The sequence below is a fragment of the Caloenas nicobarica genome, chromosome 10, assembly GCF_036013445.1.
Source record: "Caloenas nicobarica isolate bCalNic1 chromosome 10, bCalNic1.hap1, whole genome shotgun sequence".
In the NCBI taxonomy this organism is placed as follows: domain Eukaryota; kingdom Metazoa; phylum Chordata; class Aves; order Columbiformes; family Columbidae; genus Caloenas; species Caloenas nicobarica.
In genome coordinates this window covers 9,898,803-9,910,242 of record NC_088254.1, presented here as the reverse complement: position 1 = coordinate 9,910,242, position 11,440 = coordinate 9,898,803, and the positions used below count along the sequence as shown (strand labels likewise).

Genomic DNA, 11,440 nt, shown 5'->3' with positions numbered 1-11,440 from the left:
GCCTGCGCACGGCGGCGGCGTCCCGCAGCACCCTGGCGAGCGTAGTCCGCGCCCCGGCGCGCCCGGCCGGCCGGCGCGCCCGGCCAACTACAGCGCCCAGAGTGCACCGCGGCGGGCGGCCGCCCCGCCCGCGCCGGGCCCCCGGCGCTCCCGCTGTCATGGCAACGCCACGCTCTGAGAGCGGGCCCGGCGGCCGCGGTGCCTCGGACAGCGGTAGCGGTACGGCCGGGTCGGGCTGGGACGCGGCGGGCGGGAAGGCGGGAGGGAAGGCCGCCCAGTGGTGGTGCTCGGCCCTGAGGGAGGGAGCGCGGAGGCACCGACAGCGCGGGGAGCTTTTTTCAGATGTAATCACAGGATAACCAGGCAACGGGGCAGCCAGGTCTGAAGGGACGCGCTCCGTTACATGCAAATAGCGCTTGTACTAAGGGAAAGAAACAAAACAAACAAACAAGAAGCGCTCCAAAGAACACCCCGAGCCCCAACCAAAAAAAATGAAGTGTAGTATATGGACTAGAAATACTTGATCCTTCTAGTCTTTGGCAGGTGGAAAAACTCTGATGACTCTGAATTAACTAATTTTGAAAGTTTCCCAACAGCACAGATTTGGAATCAGCGACCTGCAGCCCTGCCGCTTCAGGAGCCGTCCTGTCCCGAGAGCTGCCTGTAGCTGCGGGTGAGGCAGCTCCCACCTGCACCGAGACCACATCTCATCCACAGGTACATCCCACACTCAGACCTGGGCCCCAGCAGTGCTCTAACAGTGGTGCAAAACTAACAGGAGACAACAACGGGCCTCATTAATAAACAAAGAAAAGGAAAAGTCCGAATTTCTTACTTGAGTTTTATCTAAGCTGGCAGCTTAGATGTTTTCTTCATCTCTTACATGATGGAGAAACAACGAAAAAAGATTTCATTGCACCTCTGAAGAACAACAGGTTTTGAACAGCTTGCTCAGCAAAACAAAGGGAGGTACCTTATTCTGGGCAGTTTTACCACATGCTCACCAGTACAGCACTGGAGCACTTGCCATGAATGCACTAAGCAGTAACTGTTAATTCACTCCCTATGGAGGAAAAAAAAAACAACGCAGGCATGTGAACATGAGCAAGGAAGTACAGTATTAGGAGGTTTGTTTAGGGCTCTATTTTAGTGTACGTATTTCTATATATTAGAAAAGTCAAAACCAAAACAAACCATCCACAAAGCCTCACTATATTCTTACTCTCTTTCATATTTTTATTACCTATACTAATTATTTCTCTCACACATATTAAGATATATTCTATGCTCAAGATTATCACTAATGCAGAAATTGACGCAAATTCAAATTTTTACTACACTTCCTAGTCAACATGAGTCCATTTATCACTGTGCATTGTTTACTAAATAAGGTCAAAAGTCGAAGTGTTTAGTTCCTCACTCTCCACCATGCATGTATTTCAATACACATCTTGAGCAACATTTGCCCTGACCACAGACATTTAACAAATGTGAAATGATTTGCCCTGTTAGTTTAAAAACTGAATTAAAATCTGTCTCCTTAGTAGGGAAAGAAGATGACTTCTGCTGAGCAGCTGCCACCAAGTCCGAACACTGAGCAAAACCGATCTCCTCATCGGCCTCTCTGCACAAATCCTGGCAATCCAGTGTTTTCCTGTATGCTGGACCTCAAAATATTTGGGACCAGTGGTTCTTTGGCAAAGCCTCAGGTTTTACTGTTTAAAACAACTTCAAGTGAATATGGCGCTATACCACCTATCTCACAGATGGTACCCCGTACTTATCATCCAGTGGATCATACCTTTTCAAAACACCTACTCACTTGTGGGTCATCTCAAAATAGTTATTTAAACACAGCCATTGACAGAAGTAGGGTACATGACTACCCCAATTTACAGCATACTCTCTAAAAATGCATCTGCATCTTTATGCCATAGACTTAGACTAAACACTTAGCTAAATAAAAAAAGAAAAAAATAAATACAAAGTCTGACTTATTTGGGTCATTCTGGGAATAACTGTCAATATCTGATTTATTTTGGTTTTGCTGGGTTGAATAAGATGTATCAGAAAGGATGTAGCCCATTGGATGGTACACTTCTCTCAATCAGACCTACACCCATTAAAATAAAACTTTTGAAACGGGCATCATAAATGTGGAACTCTGATTTTATGGAAAGAGTTAAGTATGAGTTAAGTGTCCGGTTTTAAAGCTTGAAGTCAGTCTGCACATTCCTACACCACAGGACGCTAATATCAACATAATGCACATGACTTTGATGCGGTGTACACACCATCAGCTCAGCTATTGAACTCAGAAGTTTAACATCCATTTGCTCCCAATATGATCAGATGAAACAGGCAGATGTTGTTCATGCCACCAAGCACATCTGCTTCCCTAACCTTTAAAGAGGACACTCTTTCTATTTCATAGCAGTAGAAAAAGATGCCTGCCTACATCAAAAATAGCCTTGAGTAGCTATAATCCATCACTACAATACAAAAGCTCATACAGTTGCATACAGATTGTTCTAATAGGCTCTTCCACCAAAACAGAAAATCAGGAACTTACAACCAGCATCTACTGCTTTGCATTTTCTTTTTCCCATTGCCAGTGTCTCTCCTCCTTACCATTACACTCCACTGAGACACAAACTCCTGAACTGCTGTAAAGAATTTTCACCCCCTTCCATTGCAATGCAGTGGGCATCTGCAGCAAAGGAGGAACAGCAGCTACCCCTGATATTTCTGACTTGCCTCAGCACTCCTCTCAACACTCAAAGCAACTGGACGTTAACACCTGCCACCTTCTGCCTGTTCCACAAGTATAACATTTACACAGAATAAAATACATCGGCATAACAAATACTTACTTCTAAAGGCATAAATTAGTCATAAATGGTATTCAGGAAACAGACTGAGGTGGAAAATTCAGAAGTCTGCTAAAACTGCTACTGAAAGGAGTGTAGTTGAAACAGTCACAATTTGGATAAAATGCCAAACAAAACACAACCACTTCAAGTCCAGGTTTCAGATTGTCACAGTAATACAAATGCTAACATACTATATATCTATATAAGCAATACAATTCTATATTACATTCTTCCACTATGCGAAACAACAGGTGCAGGATTTCAAAGCACAGTGTCATGCTTCATGCCATTTTACAAAGCTTGTTACCTCACCAGGATGACCCCTTCTTTGAGAATCTTTCATCACACCAGTATTCCTGAGATACGAGCCAATGTCAGAGTACAAATTAAAATACCAGCTCAAGAAAAATATATATTCTCATATAAATAGCAATGTTTTTGAATATGCTATACAGCTACACCATAAGATTATTAATTGTGGTAGGATGGAAGAAGTCATATTCATTGATAGGACAATTTATCACAGAATTAATTTACCACTGCAATACTACAAGTTTACCATTTTTTCCAGTTCTTTGTTTGGTCAGCCCAAACAAATGTGTCAAAACAGTCTGAAAATATTCAATGTACACTACGTAATGTTAAAAAGAATGTTCTGCACTACATAAAATCTACCTCTATGTGTCCAGGTGGAGGTTTTCCAAATGACATGCCTGAATTAGAGTATCTAAATTCACTGTCTTAGTTTCAGATGTGCCAAACACTATGAACAATAAGAAAAGAGAAAAGCGTATATATAACCATAACCATGTAACACAGAACTGTTACAGCTTTGGTGGAGAATAAAAAGCTAAGAAGTTAACAGGTGTTGACTACATGGAGCTTCTCAAGTTGTTTGAAAACACATTGTCTATATTCAGCAGATATTTCCAGACAAATATTTCATTCAGTTATAACTAACTTTAAATCAAGTACAAAGAGCATGTTTTAGTATTCGGCCCGCCAATATTTCACAGAAAGCAAAAATGTCATAACCTGGTATCAAAATGACATAAAATAAAACTAATCATATTTGTTATAATAATATACTTTCAAAAAAATGGTAATTCATATACCCAGACTTTTACCAATTCTGTAGGTGTTTTGAGTGAAACAGAAAAATGTCTAGCTAACAACACATTGAAGAGAACTAAGATTCATTCTGATGCCCTCAAAAGGCATCCCTCTCAAAGGTTGTTTTTGTTTTTTATTAAGAATCTTGTGTTGTTCCTTGAATTAGGTGTCGAATCTTCTCAGCATCTTTTTCTACAGTTTTATTTTTAGGATTGATCTTGAGAGCTGCTTCATAGTCCTGGAGACCTAAGATAGATACATTAATAAGAATGTGAATCAATAATGCAAGAGTGTCCTCCTTAGCAATTAACTGGAAATAACTGGTCTCTAATCATATGTGTAAAGTATTGATCTTGAGTTTTGCTGTTGAGCAAGATGGAATCAGAATGACACTAGGTTTAACTTTTGTCAATAAATAAATTTATACTATTTTACAAAACATTTTAGTGGAAACACTGTACTATATAAACATTTTCAGACATTGAAACAGGAAAACAGAGCCTCTTCATTCATATATACATGTATATATACATATATTTGTACACAGGCATGACAGGAATGTTCAAGTGTTCTGCAGAAGAGAGAAAAATTGAATAACAGAACGAAAGTACATGAAAACAAGGAAAAATAAACCATGAACTGTGAATGTTAGAGCTTGAGGAAAAAAAATGCAAAGCACGAGTACAGGAAGTATAATAAAAACTTGTCTTTTTTTAATAAGGTTTCCGAGTGCAAATGAAGCTGTGAGGTAATGACAAAGGGATTCCTAAGTAGAAAAAGGTAACCGATGTGAAAAGCTTAGTATTTCAAGGTTAACATTTTCAATAATCTTCTCTTTATATTATCCACTTTCACTTGTAAATTTGCCTTACAAAACTGAACCGATACTCTTGGAGAACTCAGTAGGGACACCGTTAATTCAGATATATTCACACAAACCACATTACTTGATGAAACATTTTGGTTACCGATATGGGTTTCATCCATCATTTTACAAATATATGTTACTAAGCACTTCACAAGCAAATATTTTAGAAATATTTCAGGTTAATTTGTTCTACAGCTGGAAATACTGTAAATACTATCTCAAAACCAATAAAACATTGCTTCATGAACAGCAAAACTAGCGCAACCTAGTTTCATATCAGTTTGCATCCTACATTTGAATGCTTCCCAATGCAAATAACTCATCTCTGACCTCTCTTCATTTCTCACTAATACCTTCCATGGCCACCCAGCTGCTGTGGTCACTAGCTGGCCAGCATGCACAGAAAGACTACAATCAGCCAGTAAATAAATTTTTTTTTTAAAAAGTGGTATAAAGGTTCATATCAAAAAGAGACATAGATTGTATAGGTCTCCTTTTACATCCCTGCCAGAAAAATAAAGGTGTGAGCAGTCTCATTGAGCTAAACAGAATTACTTGCATGTCACTACAAATTTATCCGCATGTTTTCATGAAATCAAAGTCTCACCTTCAGTATATAATTCCAGCTGACAAAATGCTGTTCCACGTCTCACATATGCTTTTACTCGAGCATTCTCATTATCGGGAACAGGTGGTGTAAGCAGTTCTAGTGCCTTTACAAATGAAAACACTCAAAACATTTAGAGGTAGATTTTCCTTTTTTTTTTTTCCCTCATTTACACACACTTCTTTCACCTAATTACTATTATTATACAGGAACATAGTAACCATTCAAAGAGAAATAGAAAATAACTATTCAAATTTATATGGCTTGTGAAACTAGCCATTATGATTTTTATCTTTTACTCCACAGTTTGCTAAATACAGTTTCATTGCCATGGCTAAAAACTGACAAATACTGTGCTAAATGATTATTGCAGTCAAATAATGTACTCTGTTTTCATACACGACATTACATACCATGCTACAAAAAGAGCAGCCCTCTAAAAGTCCATGTGTTACAGCAGTAATTACTAGAAAATACAAGTTTCAAGCCTCAAGTACTTATTAGTTCAAAAAATAATAATTCTGGGACAACTTTCTCCAAATGACTCAGGTGCCATTTGAGATCACTTCTCTCTCCCTGCACAAATAGTGGCTGCTAAAACATTGATACAATTCCTCTCTGCTCCAAGCTGGCGTTGTTTTCCAAGTTTATATATTGCTACAATATTTCACCTGTAAAGAATCATGTCCCAAGTCAACATATGGCCATTCAACCCAAACACGAGGAAGCGTGGCTAGGGGGTAGGGGAGGTTGTTGTGTTGTTTTAAAATTTCTGGAAGTTCATTAATCGCTTGCTATCAAATTTAAATATTTCACTATGGCTTCATTACATCAATTTTGAATTTAAAAATTTTGAATCGTGCTAATAAGTAATTATAAGTCTGCTTGAAACAGAAGCATCACAGTAATAAATGACAATCGTGTATAAGATGGCAGTCTGAGAACCTACATTTTTATACCTTAGAGGAATCTTCAATAGCTTTATGTAAATTTCTCAGTTTCAGGTGGCAAGCAGCACGATTCAGGTACAGCAGGGGAAGCTTATTGTTTAGCCGCACTGCGAGGTTATATGCATTTACAGCTGCAAGATAGTTTCCTGTTGCAAACATTTTGCTAAGTATAAAACAAAAAGCAAGACATGCATTTTAAACAAGGTGACACATGACACAAAAAAACCCTTATTGTTAATAACTCATTTTCCAAAAAAAAAAAAAAAAAAAAAAGTTTTAGCAGCTTTTCCTTGGAAATGGCCATTTATAGCCTTTCCCATGAAAAACATAGCTGAAGGTCAGTCAAACTTGATGCTGACAACATAGCATTTAGACACACAACTTCACAAAAATAGTCACTGCTTAAAAGCAAAGAAGAACAGCAAGACGGGGACACATCTATGCAGACATGGGACCAATTTTGAAAGCTACATATCTGATTATGATTGCCTAATCAAACCTTTTCATATAACACAGTTATATAAACTTACCAATATTTTTATCAAATTCCTAAAGTTCATTTTAGACCTATGTTTAACCTCTCAATAAAGAGTACAAATGAAAGGAAATCCACCTGGGTATAATATTGCACTGATTTAGCTGTTCTCATAGAAGAATAAGCATTATGCATTCACAATGATTTTGTTCATCATGAGCTTCAGCAGTTGCATCTCGTGACTTTATCACGTTCAAATCGTATAAGCTGTCAGTAAGTTCTCTACTATGTAGACATTCACCATCTGTGTCAAGGATAAATAGAAAATATCCAAACTAAAAAATAGGCACATACTATATAACTAATATTTCATTTAAACACACCTTCAAGTGGAATCTAACTTACTTTCCTTTGTCCTTCAACCAATCTGGATTCTTCTCCTCCTCTTTTAAATCTTCCAGCTCAGACAAATCAGCATTTATTGTTCTTCGAGCTTCTGCTTGTTTACGTAGCCACTGTAAATATATAACACAAAAGTATTATTTCTGAAGGAAAATTCAAATCCAAAAAAGTATTTTGCTTTAATCTATGGACTCACTCCTATCAAAAGAATTCTACTTGCCACATATTTTGAACAGAGAGAAATATCTAATGATGTCAGATATGAAAAACTTCCAAGTTTCCATTTTTGTTTGCTTGCTTGTTTTAGAACTTCCAAAATGACTCTGTGTTCATTCAATAAAGCTCAAAAGAGCTGACTGCAAACTTCTTTTTAAGAAGACGGAACTTAAAGTATCTTAAACATAAGAGTAAAGATATTTTAAATTTTGTACTTCAAGGAATTAAATTAATATTGCTGCCTTTCCCTCTCCTCTCCCCACCCCCGCCAAAAAAAAAACCACCACACCACCAAAGAAAAAACAAGGAACATGCTATTTATTAATCTGCACAATCATAAGCTCGGTAAAAATTATTTTTTATATAAGTGTTTATTTAAATCTTACTTTCAATAAGGCTGCCTTCTTTGAAAGATAAGAATATTGCACAGGTAACATTCCTTGGCAGATGCAACATTTTTGTCATCTTACTGAAAAAGCAGTAAACAATTCACCACCTTGGAAGACAGTAGAAGCCTCATACTAAAGCAGAGAGCAATCCTTACCTCCTCCTCTTCTGCAACATAAGATTCTCGCAGAGCTGTAGGAAAAACTCGTGGTGTAAAGTTGATTTTAATTGTAGCAGCAGATCGAGGAGCTGGTAACCATTCTTCCTTTAAATTTTCTGAAAACATACTATAGGAACCACAACCTATGAAGAGAATTGGAGTACTGAAAATGAAAAATTAAGCAAAGGGATTTTTCTACTTTTCTACCAAAGTCCAAAGTACACTTACTTTAGAAATTATGCATATTAGAACTAGACCTCTAATGGCTTGAGAAAGGTTTAGACTTGTTCTTTTGAAGGGAAGGTTCAAAAAATGTTTGTTCTTGCTGTATCATGCCATCTATTTACTGGCTAGATTATCTGTCACAAATGAACTTAAACTCCTCTTACACCTCTATGTCTGTCACTTATAGAATTCTCTGGCATGGCAACTGCAAGAGCTAACACTAACCTTACCAAAACAAACAAACCAAAAATGAAATTTTTTATTTTGGTTTAGTTCCCTGAATTAGCGCTCTGTGTGGCAAAGACATGGGATAGAGAGCACGAAATGAGATTGCATATTTCCATGAAAACCAGCAATGAGGTAACTCAGAGTAACGTAAACTCCATCCTCAGAAAGGCTGCATTACACTGCCAGAAAGGCTTTTTTGTTTTGTTTTTCTAAAGCTCAGAACAAAACCTGTCCTTCTATTTCCAAAGACTTAAACAAGAGCTAAGAACTCACATGCTTTAGCTCAATAAATTGGCAGAAAATGAAGACACTAAAATAACTGCAAACTGAAAGAGAATTAGTTCAGTATGGTAGAGACAAAGATAAAGGATGAATTAGAAACATCTAGTAATAAAGGTATACCCACACTTGAAAGAATAATAAAATACACTCCAATAATCCAACCTTTAGTAGGTTTGAGTCTGGTCTTAGAAGTTCCTTCATTAGGAATCCCAGCGTTGTTCATTTTTTCCTTTTTCTTCTCCTTTAATTGCTCTGCTTCTTGATATAGTTCCTCTTCTTTTTGTACCCTCTTTTGTTTCTCAGTATCTTTTTGCTCTTTTCTCCATAACTCCAACTCCTTAGTGACGTTCTGCCGCTCCTTTTCTTTCAGATCTTCAATTCTTTTTCTTTCTGCTTCTTCTAGCTGTTTGAACGATAAACCTATGAGATACGTAACATCTGATAATAGTAAGACGAATAAGTAAAAGCTACCATTATTCTTCCAGTTTCACATGCCAAGCACAGCATCATCGTTAATGTGATCGTACAAGCAGAGTTATGAAAGACGCTTAAAAATGATTGGGAGAGTAAAGATTTCTGATTAGCTTGTAAAAGTCTTATCTTTTAATAAAAAATATAAACAGCAAGTCCAATATAAAATATAACAATTGATAGATAAGATTTTTTTAAAAATCAGTATTTTTGACAGTGCCAAATGACTAAACACTTGCACTGATGCAAAGGGCACCAAAGAATATAGTTTTGCCACATTATTGTAGTCTCCTTTAAACCAACAAAAACTGAGCTCTTAATTTTCAAAATTGGTAACAGATATGTTTCTCCACCACTGTAACAAAAATGAGTACTTTTCATATTTTTAAGGTACATTTAACCAAACAGCTGCTAGATTAGTTGATAACTGTTTACATATATATGTCTTGTTCCTTTTAAGTTTACCTTCATTGTGGCCTCCAAAGCGTATTTTTTGTGTTCCTGTTTTGTAACTTTTTTTGCTTCTGTCTCCTCTTTTGCCTTTTCATGGGCTTTTAGAACAGCATTCTCTCTTAGATATTGAAGTTTCTCCTTGTTAGCTTAAACAACAAATAAAAACTATCTTGGTAATTTAGGCCTGAAGTTCTACTGTTATATACCATATTAATAAAAGCACAATTCCTTTTGTTACTTTGTCTCAGAAAACCCAACATGGTTCAAATTCCACAAAGCAGCCTCTATTGAGCCCATCCCTAACGAAGAAAAACTAGGACTTGCTTACACACAAAATGTAAGTTTTACAAGAAACATTGTTTTGTTTTGTGCACACTAGAGCCAGCAGATGTTCTTGGTCTGTTTTCACGTACTTTCTATTTTTAACAATGAACAACAAGGTTTAATTTAGCAGATATCTAGTGGCAGAAGTTTCATGATGGCTGTTATTGTTTGTAAAGATTTGGGTTTCTTACACGCAACCTACTTCTCACAATAGAGAACTTACCATTTGGTAGAGTTAGGGAATCCCACATGGCCATGTCTTTTTTATACAAAGTGAAGAAAATTATTCCATTTCCAATCTTTGCTGTGCTATTTGTGTCATCAATAGGAGCATATAAAATGGCTTCAAATAAAAAGGGAGGGACGCTTACCTACAAAAATATAATTAGTTTGTACTAATATTTTCAATTTTTAATTCAATCTCACATATTCAAAATATTCAGCACAGGCATACAGCAAACCTCAAGAAACACATGTTATTGACAAAACTAATTTGTTTAGTATGCAGTACGGAGGTTACATATTTTATTAGACATGATAGAAGACATTTTAGAAGTTGGTTGTTCAGCACTGCAACAGGAGCTGTAGACCTCAGCTTTGTAATTATTATTCATAATATCAGCAGATGTGTATAAGGCCACTTGTAAGAGGAAAAGCAGCTGATACCTATTGAGTAGCAAAAACATTAGCAGAGAAAACAAACAGTAGTAAAGCCATTTATCTCTAGTGGGACAGCTATTTAACAGCCTGCAGTTTACAAAGAAAAATTATAGACTAAATATCATAAAATATGATAAACTTGACAGCGCTGCTATGGTGTATCAAGCATGTGGTTTCTAACAGAGCTACAGAATAGCGCCAGGCCCGACGGGCACAACGCATCCCAAGGCGGTGATTCTGCACCACAGAAGCCCCGTGAGACGAACGAGGGCGCGGGACGCGGCCGCCCCACCTTCAGGTACTGGTCAGTGCAGAAGATGTTGGCGGAGGTGACGCGAACCCCGCGCAAGGGCAGCGAGAGGTAGACGGCGGCGGGCGTCTGCCGCCAGCGGAACTCCCGCAGCCACACCGGCATGGCCGCGCCTGTTGCTACGGGCCCGCCGCCGCCGTTGCCAGGGGCAGGAGAGCTTCCGGTGCTCTCCAAGAACACTTCCGGGCCCCCTCCCCGCGGCGCCCGGAAAGCGCTGGCAGGCCCGACCCCCGGCCTCAGCCAATGGCGCCCCGCGGCGCAGCGCACGCTGGGAGTTGTGGTTCCCCCGGGCGGCCGGGCTGAGGGGAATCCCGGGCCTGGAGCGGAGTCCCCGGCCCCGCTGCTGCCGAGCAGTGCGAGGGAAGCGCTATCCTGCAAGTCCTGTACCCAGCTTAGAACAACAAAAACGGCCCCCGGGGCTCAAAGTAACGATGCG

At 38.5% G+C, this 11,440-nt stretch overlaps 2 protein-coding genes across 2 annotated transcripts; one reads left to right on the top strand and one right to left on the bottom strand.

Moving 5' to 3' along the window:
* Positions 1 to 1,264: 1,264 nt before the first annotated feature.
* DNAAF4 (dynein axonemal assembly factor 4) lies at positions 1,265 to 11,127 on the bottom strand. The gene is made up of 9 exons (XM_065641879.1): positions 10,987 to 11,127; positions 10,258 to 10,405; positions 9,723 to 9,856; positions 8,949 to 9,189; positions 8,049 to 8,194; positions 7,292 to 7,401; positions 6,421 to 6,574; positions 5,462 to 5,567; positions 1,265 to 4,232 (listed from the first exon to the last, which is right to left on the bottom strand). Exons 1-9 carry the CDS (start codon positions 11,107 to 11,109, stop codon positions 4,123 to 4,125), a joined length of 1,272 nt encoding a protein of 423 aa, XP_065497951.1. The 5' UTR covers positions 11,110 to 11,127; the 3' UTR covers positions 1,265 to 4,122.
* Positions 1,557 to 1,910, top strand: PIERCE2 (piercer of microtubule wall 2). Its single transcript, XM_065641877.1, has one exon. It carries the CDS (start codon positions 1,557 to 1,559, stop codon positions 1,908 to 1,910), a length of 354 nt encoding a protein of 117 aa, XP_065497949.1.
* Positions 11,128 to 11,440: the final 313 nt, after the last annotated feature.

Bases quoted from the DNA above. Each gene is read 5' to 3' on its own strand.
- PIERCE2 (XM_065641877.1), top strand. From the start codon at position 1,557: ATGACTTCTGCTGAGCAGCTGCCACCAAGTCCGAACACTGAGCAAAAC.
- DNAAF4 (XM_065641879.1), bottom strand. From the start codon at position 11,109: ATGCCGGTGTGGCTGCGGGAGTTCCGCTGGCGGCAGACGCCCGCCGCC. The intron at 7,402-8,048 runs GTAAGGATTGCT...ATATATTTACAG, and splicing joins ATGTTGCAGAAGAGGAGGAG to TGGCTACGTAAACAAGCAGA. The intron at 4,233-5,461 runs GTGAGACTTTGA...TATCTATCTTAG, and splicing joins GCTGGAATTATATACTGAAG to GTCTCCAGGACTATGAAGCA.